General features: G+C 56.9%; 1 protein-coding gene across 3 annotated transcripts in view; it reads right to left on the bottom strand.

Moving 5' to 3' along the window:
• ZDHHC3 (zDHHC palmitoyltransferase 3) overlaps window positions 1-15,992 on the bottom strand; it is a 55,813-nt gene that overhangs the window by 10,319 nt on the left and 29,502 nt on the right. For all 3 annotated transcript variants that reach the window (XM_028126871.1, XM_028126870.1, XM_028086961.1), the window contains 4 exons: window positions 13,190-13,314; window positions 7,171-7,267; window positions 6,421-6,502; window positions 2,379-2,509 (listed from right to left, as the gene is read on the bottom strand). In XM_028126871.1, coding sequence (XP_027982672.1) covers window positions 2,379-2,509; window positions 6,421-6,502; window positions 7,171-7,267; window positions 13,190-13,314 — 435 coding nt within the window. The remainder of the gene's footprint in view (window positions 1-2,378; window positions 2,510-6,420; window positions 6,503-7,170; window positions 7,268-13,189; window positions 13,315-15,992) is intronic.

Here is a 15,992-nt window from a genome sequence, read left to right as displayed (position 1 = left end):
CTTTTAAAGCCATAAAGCTACCTACATCATACATTTTTCTTCTGTTTCTCTCATAGAAAGTGTCAAAGGAAAAAAAATCATGTTTTTTTGGGGGGGGGAGTGGGGGTATGTGGGCACATATTTTACAAGTCCCTCTAGGAAGGGAGGGGAAAGTGAGCAAATCCACAGGCCGCTGAGCCAGGATTCCTACAGGCATGTGGATCCGGGGTGTTTTGCTAAGTGAAGGAGCCACATCTACACAGACTGGGCTCTGGCCTGGGGCTGGGCCTGGCTGTGTGTGGGGCTGCTGGCAAGGCTTTGGTGCAAGAAGCCTCAGAGCTGTCAGGGGCTCGGGATCGTGACAGCCAATGCTGGCCTTTAATTTGGGTAGGTTCAAGTTTGACACAACTATGACCACTTTGCAGACAAAAAAAAAAAGGAATAAATGAAATGACCGCTCTGGCACTGTTAGTCTCACCAGCCTGGGAGGTCAAGAAGCCCCCAGCTTAGCGGGGTGGGCAAGGCAGACCTGAGAAGGTCAAACAGGAGTCAGAGACCATGGGTGAGGGGAGAAGCCACCACAGAGGAGGAAGGAAAGGGATTAGCAGAGGTTAGAGGGGCTGCCTGGACAGACAGACAGCCAGCCCCGGGCATGGCAAAGGTCTTCCCAGTGCTCCTCTGGGAAGAAGCGAGGCCAGAGGCCACCTTGGTGGTTGTCCAGAGCCTGGGCTGTTCCCCCCACTGAGTCTCACAGGAAAAGCAGGCTGGAGAGGGAGCCTGTTCCCTGCCTTCTCCCCTCTTCCGATGGAGCCGGTCAGCGGGCAGGGCCTGAGGACATGCCCTTGCTCAGACAACAGGAGAGAAGCGGCCTGGCAGGAGCCTGGCTGAGGGTCTGTCTGCCGTGGTCTCTGGTGAGGACGAGGAACCGGGAGGAGTCGGAGGGCCCAGCCTAACTGAAGTCTCTGTTCAGGGCCAGGGAGCTGGGAGGGCTCAGGCCAAGGGGAAGACACGCTTTCCCCAGACACGCCCTTCCTTCTTTTCTGCTTTCCTCTCCAACACAATTCCCTTTAGGAATGGCCTGGAAAGAGAACAGCTAGGGCCAGGGCTGTGTGCGTTTTCCGTCTGGCTCCCCCAGACCTCGGCCGGTGTGACCTGGCCGCAGGCAAGAGTGGGCTGGACGGTCACCTCTGGGTTCCCTGTGACTCTTAGGCAGAGAAGCTGGTCACACCTACTGTTGGACACACAGCCGGGTCTACACCGTTGGCTACTATTTTTACAGAAACTCTTACAATGATATTATTATAAAAGATTAAAAACGTTGCTGAGAGCCCCTCCCCCATTCTTAACCATCGGGAATTCCCACAGATCCAAAAGATGGTGGCTTGGCGGTCAGGGAGTGCCAAACCCCGGATTTTTCACACCTGCAGAGAGGGGCCTGGGCGGCAGTGGCAAGGAATCTGTCTCCCTACGAGCCTCCATCTGACGCTGACTAATCAGCAGGCCCAAAGCCGCCCCAACAGGGCCTTAGATGACTGCCACCTGCCACCTGAGGGGGACCTTGGGAAGCCAGGAGGAGTGCCAAGAAGAGCCCAGGACCTACCTCATGCCTCTCCTCCTCACACCAAACTAAGTGCTGGCCCTTCCTCCCGGGGCCCCTCACCTGGAGCCCAGAGCCAAAAAGGAAGAAAGGCCCACATCACAGCAATGGACTGACCACCTTGAGACTTTTGGACACTTAAGACAGACAGGTGGCCATGGCACCAGGGGATTGGGCTCCAGTCCTGCCCAGCCAGCAGCCTCGAAGTTCCCAGAGAAGGAGCTGTGGGTAGGGTGGAGGTAGGGGTTGGGGTAGGGGGGAAGGGCAACAGACGAGAATCAGAGATGGACCAAGCAGAAGTACCTAGTGGCCAGGTGAGTGCTTGTGGCCCACAGCTCAGGGATGCTTGAGGCAGGCTGTTGCCTGACTCTGCCCTCTGGACCTATGCATGGAGTCACCTCCTCCAGGAAGTTGACCTGCCCATTTCAGCTGGATTCAGGCCCCCTTTGTCCATCATCCTCTCTCCAGGCCTGTAGTCCTCAGATGGGAAGGGTGTCCCTGTGCCCAGTAGAGTGCCTGACACAGCACAGTGTGTAACAGACCCATATGCTAGGCCGCATTCCTGGTGTGACCTGTTGTGCCGGCCGCAAGGGAAGACTCGCGTGCGCGCGCGCGCGCGCGTGTGTGTGTGTGTAAGATCCAGTGTCACTGCAAACGGAGGGATGTGGTCTGCACGCCTCGCACCTGGGCCTTGGTCACTGGGCTCCCAGGTCTGGCCTGCATGCAGCCCTCCCAGCAGCACCTGCCCTGGGTCCTCCCCCAAGCCCAGGAGCGGAGGTGAGGGGGCAGGCTGCCCGCTTACCGTTTCATCTGTGCAGATGGAGTGCACCTGGGTCCCAAACATCACAGATGTGAAAATGAGAAAGAGCAGCCCCTCAAAGCACAGCAGGATGAGAAGGATCACTGTGGTAGGTGGTGAGAAGGAACTGCACTCTGAAAGACAAGGGTCGTGTGGGACTTGGGGCTGCTATCCACTGCCCGCTGCGCACCACTTGATGTCCCCAGGGCTCCTGCCCTGCCTCCAGCCCCGCAGGACCTGGTTCCTCCTGGGTGCCATGTGTCCCTGGCCTCCAGGCCTCGGCGGGCACCATCCTGCCTCACATCTGGCTGCACCAGCACTCCCTCAGGGAAGCCCTTCTCCACAGGCCAGGCCCCTCCTGGGGCTTCCCCTCCTAACACCTCTTAACTGCTGCTCTTTTCCTGGCCAGTGTCTGTATCCTGCTGCTGTGCACAGTGCCTGGCACATGGAAGGACCCAGAAAAGCCTCAGGGCCGAGGCACGAAGACGAAGCCAGGGGGAACCTCCTCCCCTAAGACAGCACAACACAGGCTGGACATTCCTGCACCTCTGTCTGCTTCTGGGGGACAGGAAAGGGCAGGTCCAGAGGATCACTCAGGGGTTTTAGAATTCAAAGTCTATGAGGGGGCAGAATGGCTACCGGGCTTGGCCCTGAGCTAGGGGTGAAACAAGCCCCCTGGGAAACGCCCCCCTCCGGAGCGTCTGCATCACTGAGACGGTCAGTCCAACCGGACAGCTGCCTGGCGCAGAGCAGCTGCGTCCGCTCTCCTGGCCTCTCTCTGAGCCCAGGCTGCCGGGGCTGTGTGACCCGAGATAAGTCCTTGTCCCTGCCCAGGCCTCCAGCCCCTCCTCGGAGAGTAGCAAGGTTTGACCAGATGTGTGGTTCTGTTTTCAGCACCAGCAGCCTCTGTCTGGACCAAGTCTAAATCAGAAGCACCCCCAACTGGAGAGAAAAGCCGAGGTGCTGTGGGAGATGGGGGGGGCCCTGAGGGAATGGGGATGATACTGGGAGACAGGGATCTGATCCCGGCCAGTCACCTGCCCCTGCTGATGGCTGCCTGGGCCTGTCACAGCCTGGCTTGTGGTGCACATGTCTCGTTGCCCCAGGGTGCAGGCCTACTGCCCTGGCTGGAGGGGTCTGATCCGGGAGGGCCGGGCTGGGCCGGGCTTCCCTGGGCTTTGGGAACTCAGGGAATCTGGGGATGCCCTGCCGCCTCTGTCGCGGGAGCTTCACCACAACGGGCCTGGAGACAGCACTGTCCAGGTGGTGAGGTGAGCCACATCTCATCCCCAAATGCCTTTATCTCCTCACGCTTCCCTCGGAACTCAACAATGCTTGCAGACACTTTCCCCTCTGGCTTCCTTGCGGGCAGGGCCCGGGTGGGCTGGCCTCAGTGGGCTCTGGGTGTGGCAGCGGCCTGCCTGGCCGCTGGGTGGGGTGGTGGGCAGAACGAGGGTTCCACAGTCAGGCAGACACAGCAGGGTGAGGATCCTGGAGCCGACTCCCCACCATAAGCTCTTGCTAGGATGCCCCCACTAATAATCTGTGGCCCCTGCATCTTCCCTGTCCCGCACCCCGTGGAATCATGTTTTGTTCCTGTGCTTGCTTGCTGTCTGCCTTGCCCACACCTGCAGCCCCAGGAGGCTGGGGCTCTGGCTCCCTGCTGTACAACCAGCCCTGCAGCGGTGCCCGGTAACACAGGACTGTGGGCACACGGCTGGGGCTCTCTGAGCATTAGTTCTCCCTTCGGCTGGGTGGCGTGGCTGAGAGCGCATGAGAACATCCACACGGGTCGGCCCGGGCCCAGCACAAACACACGGCTGGTGCCCCCTGGGTGGAGGTGCCTTGCCCCTTCCTTTCCCACCTGGGCTGCCCCGGGGCTGGGGCAGGAGGCAGAGCCCGGGGCCGTGGCCTGCTCTCCATCCTCACCCAGCTGCACGGACCCTTCCCCTCCTGGGCTGGCCCCCGGGGACTACGAATGGAGTTGGGGAGACAGGAATCAAGACTCAGGAAACGTACAACTACCACTCTACCCTTTGTTAAACCTCAACTCAAAGCGCCCTCATCCTGGGGACACCCCTTTCCCCTTCTTACACAAGCTGGATGTGAGACAGCTCGGCCACGGCTGAGCAGTGATGGTAGTTGCTGTCCCACTGGGCCAATCTCAGGCTTCCACTCTGGCGACTGTCCTAGCCTAGCGGCCAAAGGCACCCCCGCCTCAAGCCTCTTCCATCAGGAATCTTGACTGCAGACAACCAAGAACCCTCAGGGAGGACCCTGGGCCCCAGGGTCATTGAGGCAGGGCTGGAAGAGCCTGCTCCAGACTGGCGCTTGAAACACGGCCCTCCTCTTCGACGTGTGAGCTTGGGGACCGGCTAGACCCCTGTGAGCCCCAGCTTTTGTCACCCACTAAGTGGGAGCCTCTCTCCTGCCCTGCGGGCTTGTCGTAAGGTTGAAGTAAGGCGCTGCTCACCAAGTCCTGTGCGCCCTAGCTGGCTCTCAGCGGTAATGACACGGCCCCTGTCAACTGTGCTCCGGAGACGAGACCTTCTGCCTCACAGACGGTCCGGGACACACTCATCACTGCCTGAGTCTGTTAACCCGACAGCAGCGGGTGGGGGGCAGGGGGCGACAGGGTTGATAAAACATCCTTGTCAGACTCCACTGCCAAGTTGCCAAGGCCACATCTGGAGTTGGACTGGATCACCAGGGCCTAGCAGAGTGTGTGCACTTGCAGAACGTTTACCCAGGAAAGCGCTGGGGCCCCGCCCAGCTCTGCAGCTTGACCTTCCCCCTGTCTGGCTGGTACCAGAACTGCAGTAGTCACGAAAACTGGGAGGCACGGTGACACCGACTGAACTGTGTCACCCGCAAAATTCACAGGTGGGAGCCCCACCCCCCATGTGATGTTATTTGGAGATGGGGCCTTTGGGAGGTGATGAGGGTTACATGAGGTCAGGAGGGGGTTCTGTGGTGTTTTGTCATGGCAGCCCCAGCTGACTGAGACTCATGGGGTTCTCCTCCCCTAGGTGGCGCCAGGCCGGGCCGGGCAGGGGGCAGGTTGGGAGCTAGAGATCCCATCCTTCCCATGGCCTCCCCAGTTCTGGGGAACAAGAACAGCAAGCTGGTGCCCAAGAAGACAGTACGTACGGGAAGAGTGAAGTTCTGAAAGATGGTGCAACGGAAAAGGAGGCCCATCTGATGCTTCTGCTCAAGATGTTTGTCTCACGGACTGAGTGTGCGTGTGTGAGATCTCGCTCAGCACGTGGCCTCTCTTAATTCCTCCAGCATCTATTAAAATTTTTTTCTCTTCTCTCTTATTTTTATTCTTCTTTAAAATCATAAAACTGCGTTTGTTTTCCCAGCATCTATTTTTTCCCTCAGGGTCTGTGTGGTCTCCTGGATGGAGTTCCTTCCTCAGCATTTGTGCGTGAAATGGATTCCACAAAAGCAGGAAGGAGCTGCTCTGCGATCTCAGTGTGGCTTGGTGAGGAAGCAGTTAAAAAACACCCACAGAAAACAAAAGTTCAGAATGGAGTTCTGTGAGATTGGAATAAAATGACTTTTGATTAAAGTGCCTCTTCTTTTTTTTTTTTAAGTAGGCGCCACACCCAGCGTGGAGCCCAACGTGGGGCTTGAACTCATGACCCTGAGATCAAGAGTCGGACGCATTCAACCAAGTGAGCCACCCAGGCGCCCCTAAATTGCCTCTTCCTAAAGACAAGGAGACAAAGGTTCTCTCCCTGGCAAGGCTCCCGTGCCCTGGGACGTGCTTCTTGCGGGGCGAGCATTTCCCCTGGGCACGCTTAGGCTAGAAGGTCTGTCCAACTCGCTACTTTAACCTGTGGAACTTTTAGGGGGCTGCTTTTTTTCATAAAGAGAGATTTGGGCCTCTGCTGTCCCTTCCCTGGTCAGTCTGTAGGCTTGCAGCAGATCTAATAAAATGGGGTTGGCCACTGGCACCATGACATAAACCAAGAGCCCGCCCCCCGTGGGTCACACACTGCCCCTTGGAGCAGAACGTGGAGTTCTGGCACATACTCACTTGTCCAGTCTTCTTCAAAGCAGTGCAGAAAGTGGAATCCCACCATGATGAGGGCGTGCAAGGAAATGAGAGCTATGTACATCTGAAACAGGAAAGCAGGGCAGATGCCATTGTTGTGAGAACCTTCTGACGGTGCAGGCTCCTGGGACAGGGATGCTCAGGACCTCCCATTCTGGAACACTCAGTTAGGCTGAGGGCTGACTGGGAGAGAGCCAGCGAGGCCTCTGGGGATTCCCCTAGGGGTCTCCCGCCCTGGTTCTGGGACCAAGGTGAGAGTGTGTGGAAGAAGGAACAAGCGCCTGTCGCCAGATGTGACCTGGGCTCTAGGTGGGCCAGGGTGTTCTGGGCCGGTGGCTTCCCTGCACTTGAAAACTCAGGGCGCTGACTGCCAAGGGCTCTTCCAGGCCTCTTGCTAAATCTCTACCTACCTGCAGCTGAGGGAGGGCTTGCAGTCACCACCAAAACTGGCTTTTGTAGCTACTTAGACTGGACACTTGAGGTGGGAGCCCAGCACACAGCCCTTGCTTAGAGCTGATCGACTTGAGCCAATTTGCTAGATGCTCAAGTGGAGGGCTTAGGAACAGGCACTTGTTGAGCCCAGGAGCACTCTGGCGGGAAGGCAGAGGCCTACACAGCCAGGGAAGACTCCGAACCAGCAGCACAAAACACTGCGAGTGCCTAGAATTTTCGAAGGACCGAAGCGCTCCGCTGCTCCATGGAGGGTGGGGCAGGCCTGGGAAGCTGACTTACTGTAAACAGGACGAAGTACTTCTGGTTGTTCTCGCCGACACAGTTATTGACCCAGGGACAGTGGTGGTCCATCTTCCGAATACACCGCTTACAAACGCTGAAAGGGCCCATAAGGCAGACAGACCTTCAGGGGTGTCCTCACAGCGGCAGGGGCCCGAGGGGAGCAGAGAACCCACCTCCCAGCTCTACTCCGAGCACGGGGCCTCCTCGGGCAACTGCCCGGTGAACTGCTGGGGGTGTGGCAAGGGGCCTGGAAGGTGGGGTCAGGACCCCCAGGGTCCCACTCATTCCCAACAGGGGACAGTCACTGGCCAACAAGGCCCCTTCTCTCGTTTGACATGAAATAGGGTGGCACCGAGGGGCTGAGCAAGAGGCTGCTCTCCGGTGCTAACGGTGAGCCGCAAGCTGGTTTACTGAGGGGACAGAGCAAAGAGGCAGTTTACAGAAAACAGGTACTCCCAACTTCCCCCAAACACCCCAAACCCGAGGGCCAGGGGCCAGCCGGGAGGGCGTGGCTGACTGCAGAGGGTGCTGGGAGAGGCAGAGTGGGCTCAAGGGCAGGATGTCTCGGCGGCAGGAAGTGCCCCTCAAGAACCTTTCAGCTGGAAGGTAACCACCACTTAGCTGTAAAAGTAGAATGCATTTGAGCTTAAGTGTTGATCAGAAATCCCAATAATCTGCAAATTGCCAACCTGTAATGGAGCTCCTTTTGGGACGGGGACTGTTTCAAGCTTATCTGACAGCAAACATCCCTTTTTGGAAGAAATAATCTGAAACGGGAGTACAGGTTCCTGGGGTCTTGAAAGCACCTACTCCCCAAACTCGGGTTTAGACACATCCCTTTGCCAACAGCCTCACCAGATATGGGTCCTGTCTCAAGTTGTTAACATAGGCTCCTTGACATGATCTTGGGGGTGTCATCTGTTCAAATACAGTTTTACACACTGTAAATATAAGCCCTGGAATAATAATACAATTAAAGTGTTTTCTGTTTTGAAAGCCCCTTAGCTCACACCAGCTTTTCCTTCCACTAGTTTCCACAGCTAACTTTATCTCAGGTTCTGGGCTGTGGCAGGTGGACCCTGGCAGAAGGGCTGTGTCACATTCCGGCGTGGGGAGCTCACACCTGCCAAGCTCCGGCTGGCCACCTGTCCGGGCAGGGAAAGCATGGGAAGAGCTCTCCTGGGAGTGGACGTGAGCTGCTCCCCAGACTCCAGGCCAGGAAGCACAGACCACTCTGAAGGAGAGCCCCGTGGCTAGGCCACAGCCAACTCGGAGCTGCGGGCTCATCCACACCCCAAGGAGGACGTGCGGCCTTTTCTGAGCAGGGCGTGAGCTTTAGTGGTAAGGTAGGCCTGGGCCTGCTGGGCTACCTTGGTGAGACTGGCCAGACTTGGAGCCTCGGGTTCCCCGTCCACAGAAAGTGTTGTAAGGACAAGGTGAGGACTGCTTGTGGGGGCCTGCCCAGTCTCCACCCTGGTTCTGCTCCACCACTTCGAAGGTCCTCACTAACAGGGGGGGAATGGGCACATCTCAGAGCGGCTGGCCCAGCTCCAGCATCTCCCTGAGGGCCAGGAGGTCAGGGGAAGAAAGAGGCATGAAAGGGACACAGACAGACATAAAGAGAAAGTCAGGTACCCGTCTCTCTCTGTGTGCATGTGCTACTAATTAAAAAAGTGCATATGAATATGTATAGTATAGATTTCACTTAATAACACTTGTTCCCAGGATATAATCTTAAGAGTACAGACAAGTAGAGAGTGAAGACTGAGCCACTCCCTGCATCCTGGGCCTCAGCCACCAGGCCCCATATTCCCTCTGCAGAGTCACCTGGCACGTCCTTCCTCAGCTCCGGGGTCTTAGCTCCCTCCCAGTCTGAGGGCCAAACTCCCAAGGTGAAGCCCCTCCCTACCTCAGGCTCCTGAGCTCTTTCTCCTCCACCCGTGCCTCCTTCTGCAAGGGGTTCCTAGCGGGTGCTCTGAGGCGGCGTTTGCTCAGCAGAGAGCTGCCAAGCGGCCTGACATCCGCCGAAAGCCGCCTGAGTTTCAACGAGCTCTCAAGCAAATCCGTCCTTTGCTCTCCTCCCAGCCTCTAAAGAGCCCCGGCGTGCACCCCAGGAAGTGGGTTTCACGATGGGCTACGTGTCACGGGGCGGCCACATCAGAACACTCCTCCTCCTCCTCCAGGGAGCAGGGACAAGCAAGCAGAGCCGCTGAGAGCAGCAGAAGTTGGCCCAGAGTGCCCGGCTCTGAGCTTCCTGTCTGCAAAGGCATGCAGGATTGTTCAGGAGCTGGCTCTGGGGCCAGGCAGTGGTGCATGTGGGTGGGGAGTCCATCCATGAATGGCGCCAGAGGCCCTGATCAGGCACTGCCTCACCCACGGCTCACAAAATCACCTGCCCAAACGTTTCTACATTTGGGGCTTGGAGAACACCAAGGGAAAGGTCTGCCAGTGTCCCGCCCAGTTGCTCCGCCTCGGGCCCTATCCATCCTGAGGAAGAAAAAATGTGGGCTTCCCACAACCCCGGATACCCCAGTGGGGGATCAGTCACCACAGAGCCAGCCTTCTTCCCACTCCCCGAGGCTGGGTGGGCAGCGGGGCTCCAAGGGGTCCCCTCCCCAGACACAGGCCCTTTCCCTCTCTCCTCTCTGGGGCTCCTTACTGCTCTTTCCTTCCTGTGAGCGCCAGCCCTCTCCTGGGCCTCCTCTTGGGCACCCCTCGCGGCCCCTCGTGCGAGACGCTGTGGGCAGGTGCGCTCCTGGGGCTCAGGCACCGCGGGCTGGCAGCGTATCCCAAGCTGCAGGAACAGTCGCTGCAAAGACCGAACATCTTCCACGGAGGCATCTTTTGATGTCCCTGCCTCCAGGGTTTCCCGAGCCCCTTCTGTGTTTTTAAATCACTGTTCTAGAAGAAGGCGATGCCCCTCCTTCCCTCTTCCTCCAGGTTCCCTGCTATTTTTCAGGCCCCGAAGCACTTCCTTCAAAAGCCTGGTAGAGCCCGACAAGCTTATCGGCTCACGTGCACTCAGGCTCTTGGTTCTCAGGCCCCCAAAGTTGCTGGCTGAGGCCCTGCCCAAGCCTGGGTGATGGCCCATTGTGGAAACATAGCTGTGTCCCCGAGGGCTTGCGTCTCCCCCTACAGAGGCACTTACCAAACTGTATCGGGGTGGAAAAGTGCACCTGCCCTGCCTGAGTGGGAGGCCCAAGGGTCAGGGCCACATCTAATCCACCGCTACGGCCCAGGGCCAGGTCCAGGACCTCCTTAGCAAGGGGGGAGCCAAGTGCAGTCCCTGAAGCTACAGATGGGGAAAGAGCAGGCCTGGGAAGCGGCTCCACTGCATCAGACTGGGACACCCGGCAGGGCACGAGCAAAGAACAAAGCTAGAGAACACCAGGTGGACCCTGCTCCACATCCAGGTTTTCACCCCACACCTCCTGCAAAAAAGCATCTACCACATCGTGGTCCCAGCTCTGCAACAATGTTGGGTGAGAAAGCCCGGTGGGTGCGGTGGCAGAGAGAACACTGCTCTCAATCCCCACGTGGGGCCCTGGGCAAAGCAACTTAGCTTCTCCGAACCGCCCTCTGCAGAATTAGTCCCCATCTCCCAAGGTTAGAGATGACGTAGGTAAAATGCTTTAAAAACAATACTAGCGCTACATAAATTTTACCAGTGGTCACAACCATGAGAGAGACAACCTAAGAATCTGGCAGGGACCCTAAGCTGTCCGTGACTGTCTCAGCCTCAGCGTGTATGTGTTTGTGGGGGTGGGGTCTATGGGGAGGGGTGTGAGGCTTTGCCAGGGGCACAGGTCTCCACCTCCTTGTGCAAGAGGAACCTAACTCTTAAGCCCAACACCATGGCTGTCCACGTTAGCATGAACGGCTCCCTCTCCAGGGTTTCCACAGGCCTCCATGGTCCTCCAGGATGAAAGCAGCCCGGTGTTCCAGAATGCCTCTCGGTGGAAAGAAGACCCACCCACACACCACCGGGCTGGAAGGAACATCTACACATCCAGGGTCAGGGAGCATCTGCAGTACCCATCAGAGCTCAGGGAATGGGGATGGATTTAAATTCCACAGGGCTCTGTTAGGAGGACAGGATGCAAAAAGCCAGGTGTGCACTCATGCACACAGACACGTGCCTTCACTCGAGCAGGGATACTGACTCCGACTCTCTCGAGCCAGGTGGCAGGCCCCTCGGCTTAAGCAGTCATAAACCCAGCTCTGTTTGGTGTGCCGGGGATGGTGCTTATCCCGAACTGCGGGTCCCCAGATGGCCTGGGCCGCCGCGAGCCCTCACAGAGAAGTGGTCATCAGCACACGCCTCCTGATGCGGGAGTAGGCGACACACAGGCATCCTCACTCGACTTCGTCTGAATCAGCAGCTCTTGTTTTGCTCAGGCTGATTTGTTTACTAGCACTCAAGAATACCTCCCTCGGATCATCCTGGGGACTGAGGCTAGGAGGAGGCGGTGAGCAAAATGCCAGGCAGTGGAGGCCGCCGAGGGCTCAGGGAGGGAAGAGAAAGAACCACTGTGGTCACCCGAAAGTTCTTTCCTGCAAAGCACGAGCCCCCCTGTTGCTGGTCCAGCCTGGAAGCCCAGCACACCCGGCCGCTTGCACACGCCTCTGCTAACCAGCGGCTTCTGCTGGGGGAGCCGGCGGACCCCCACAGTCATTCATGTCTCACCCTCACGACAAGCTGCCGGGCAACAACCCCCTTTGCAGAGGACAGAGCTGAGCATGGAGAGATGTGCTGCCTGGTCCGCGGCCCCACAGCGTGGTGGGGGCACTGCCGGGCTTCCAGCGCTGACCTCTCCAACACTGAGGCGGGAGCTTGCTCAGCACACTGGGCCGCCCGGAGTTGGGGCCTGGGGAACCACGTAAGCAGATGGGGGCCCTTCACTCAGGCGATGAAAACGGCTGGCTTCCCATGCCTCGGGTAGCAGAAAAGGCTAGACAGGCGCCTCCACCCCAGGCACAAGCAGCAAGCCCTGAATTTGCTTGTAACACAGATCTCAGAGGTAAACTGGCCCCACGCTGGGCTCAGCTTCTCCAAGCTGCCGGAAACCCCATGGGAGACAACAATTAGCACAGGCCCTGTCCAAACTCCTCAGCCGTCACCCTCAAGAGGGGCCAACTAGCCCTCTTGGGGAGGTCGCCATCTCTCTCTGACAGAAAGACATACATACAATTCCATCAGGCCACACAGGTCACCCCCAACCCGGAGTTCTAGTGGAAAGAGCCCTGGACTGGAGCGGCAAACACCGGGCCCCACGCCTGTCTGTGGCTCTCACTAGCGGTGTGCCCCTCCCGCCCCCGCCCCCAGTCTGAGAAAAGGACCAAGTGACACCAAGTGTAATTTAGCATTTAAAGTCCCCTTGTAGTGATAAAATGCAGTTTTTAGCTAGATGCCTTCTCGTTGAGAAGACTCAAAACAACGAAGACATCTGAAAACCAAAGGGAAAAATCACCACACATGAGATGGGGAAATGGCTTTTTTGGCCGAATCCTACAATTGTCACAACCTCTAGAAGTTTTGTTTTAAAGAAACATCTCCATTCAGGCACAGACCCTTCGTTTCCCTCTGAAAGTCAAGTGAGTGGGGCCCACCTCTTAAATGGGTCAAGTACTGGACACTCAGAATGATTTTCCAAACCTCTGTCTCCTGTGCCCTTAATAAATAAAGCTGTGAGGTAGGAAGAGCAGGAACCCCTCGATTTTACAGATACAGAGACAGAGGTGGAGACAGTCAAAGGCCTGGCAGGGTCCTCTGTCAAGTCTTAGGACAGGTGTCCTGAGCCCAAACCAAACGCCCTTTCTAATCTAGTGAGCTCATGGAGATCGGGACTCAGTCACAGTGGTCACGTGCCCAGAGTAGGGGACGTTCAGAAGTCCTGTTGCTGATGGCACTTGTGCGGGAAGCAGGTGTGGCGGTTGCTGCTCCAGAGCATGTGAGAGGTGGGGGAGGGGAGGAAGCGGGCCGGGGGTGGGGGGCGTAAGGGGGGGACACGTGTACCTGCAGTGGTGGGCTCGGTCGGGCTTGATGCTGCAGCATTTGGGACACTTGTATACCACCTGTCCGGGCTTCAGCTGTAAACTCTCGATGAATTCTTTAGTGGCATTTCCTTTGGGCACCGCCCCCTGTCAGAAAGAGAAAAGGCATCAGGGCTGGGCTAAGGGTTCCAGCAGTTCTGATGCTCCATGGTGCAGATGGTCACTTGGGAGCAGCAACTACACACACGGACAGGACATTTTTACCCCAGCAACATGTGTGTTCAGAATTGTGCCAATACCAATGGACACTTATGGACAAAGCATTTTCTGGAGGAAAAGTAAATGATTTTTCTACAGTGAACAGTTACATTGTTCCTGATGATTTTTTATAATTATTTATTTATTTGAGGAGAAAGAGAGAGAGCGAGCATGAACAGAGAGAGGGGCAGAGGGAGAAGCAGGCTTCCCACCGAGAAGGCAGCCCGATGCGGGGCTCGATCCCAGGACCCCAGGCCCAAGCCGAAGGCAGACGCCCAACCGACTGAGCCACCCAGGCGCCCCATGTTCCTGATAATTTTCTATCTTCATCTTAGTGAAATAGTTTTCATTGAATCCATTCTTTCCCATGTAAATATTACAGTGAGGATTTGACTCGCCGATTACTTTTTAGTCTGCATTAAAATTTGCCAGTAACAGCTTTGGCCTTTTCGAATTTTCATTGGCGGGCATCGCACCCGACAGTTCAGTTTTCCAGGCCTAAGTCTGCAGCTCTGAACTGTTTAAACTAGAATCGGGTTTTATTTTTTACCAATCCTACTGTTGTGAGGCATCGGTAATCTATATTTGGTTATTATGAATCCAAAAGGAACTGTGAGCACTGCCCTCAGATTTCTGACTTGCTTTTCGACCAGAACTGCCCTCCAATTTGCTATCCCATCCTTTTCAGATGCTTGTGAATACTTTGCGTTTTGTTCTGTCAACACCTCTGGGTGGCAGACCCAAAATGCCACCAGAGTCTACGGGGGCTGGCGCCCATCCGAGCAGAAGGAAAACAGGCCGTGTGCAGGCCTCAGCCAGGTCCCAGTAACCGATCTTCACCAGGTGCCTACCTGGTGCTCACTGCTATGGATTCAGGAATCAAACAAGGTGTCTGTCCCAGCAGGCTCTGAATCTTTTGGAGAGTAACAACAATTCTAGAAGTCACTGTGCTGCAGAAGCACAGAGGCGCAGCTGCCAACTAGCCAAGGTAACCATAGAAGTTTCAAGAGGTGAGGGCTTTTTTTGGTTTTGTTTAAGTAGGCTCCATGCCCAGTGCGTGGGGCCTGATGCGGGGCTTGAACTCACGACCCTGAGATCAAGACCTGAGCTGAGATCAAGAGTCGGATGCTTCACTGACTGAGCCACGCAGGTGCCCCTCAAGAGGTGAGGTTTAAGGATGGTCCTGAGGCACACACAGAGGTTTGCCAGGTGGGCCTGCGGGAGAAAAGGGGCTGTGGCCGGCGGAGGGGCATAGGGAAAGACAAAAAGGTGAGCGTGAGCACAGCACATCTGGGGGACGGTGAGAAAATCAGCATGGCGGGGCCCTGGGTATGCGGGGCAGCAGAGAGGCTGGACTAATGGGGCGGGGGCGGCTTGAGTAGAGCGAGTGCCAGGCCTAAAAGGTTGGGGCAGGATTCTTCTTCATGGGCCACCCAGAGCCATCAGGGAACATCCTGAGGATGAGAACTCAGTTGCCTGTGCTGTGTGGGTCAGAAAAGAAGAGGGAGAGCAGAAAATTGCACAGACCAGTTAGGAGGTTACTGCTGATGGCCCAGTAAGTGAACACAGGGGTGGAGGAGAAGTGGGGAGGAAATTCGGACCCAAACAAAAGGGGCAGGGAACCAAATTAGTCCTGTGGTGGGGGAGAGGGCGTGAGGAGGGACAAGACCACGAATGGGTCTCCGTCTAGAGGAGCCGGTAAATGGCAGCGCCTGTGAGGCTCCAACCCGACGCAGGTGCAGACGGCCTGCCGGAAGGGGTCAGATGATGGCTGCCACACAGACAGGGCTCAGCACACAGCAGCGCAGTGGACTGAGTGTTTGCGTCTCCCCCAAATTCACAGGCTGAATCCCCCAGTGTGTGGTATTAGGAGGTGGGGCCTCTGGGAGGTGATCTGGTCACAAGGGTTCTGCGAGGCGATTAGGTCATGGGGTGAGCACCTTATAACCAATCCTCAGAGCTCCCTCCCCCTGCCTGCCACGTGAGGACACAAGAAGTGGCTGCCTACGAACCAGGAAGTGAGCCCACCCTAGACGCGGAAGCTGCCCGGACCTTGATCTCGGACTTCCCAGCCCCCAGAGCTGCGGGAGATAAATTTCTGTTGGTCAGAAGCCAGCCAGTCCCTGGTGGTCCCGAATGGACTGAGACAGGTAGCCTGTATCCTGGGCTGTGCGTGGGAGACAACATGCAGCTTTAATAAGCTACGGGCGCCCAGACTCTGATGCAGAGCTACCACACAAGAACTGTCAGCCGTGCGGCCCAGGCACTCGCATTTTTTTAAAAGCTCTCAGCAGGGCTGAGAACCACCACTCTAGACCAGGAGCTCCATGACTGGATCTACCTTGTTCGGCACCAGAGCCCCTAGCCCGGAAAAGGTCTATCGGTTGCCAGCATGGGGTGAAAGGAGCAGTGAAAGCAAGCAGAACAAAAAAGAAGGGAGCCAAGGGTGCCAGCCCTGGTGGGGGGGGGGGGTTCCAGCAGTGTGGCCCAGCTCACCAGCAAGAACTGGGCCTAATACTGGGTCGAGTCACAGCTCTGGGGTGGGACTGCTCCACACTCCCCATCCA

Source organism: Eumetopias jubatus, unplaced genomic scaffold (assembly GCF_037043125.1).
Source record: "Eumetopias jubatus isolate StellerSeaLion01/CBP00866 unplaced genomic scaffold, mEumJub1_p1.0 scaffold_1, whole genome shotgun sequence".
Lineage (NCBI taxonomy): Eukaryota > Metazoa > Chordata > Mammalia > Carnivora > Otariidae > Eumetopias > Eumetopias jubatus.
The sequence above is the reverse complement of the archived record's forward strand: the minus strand, read 5'-3'. Positions and strand labels throughout refer to the sequence as shown.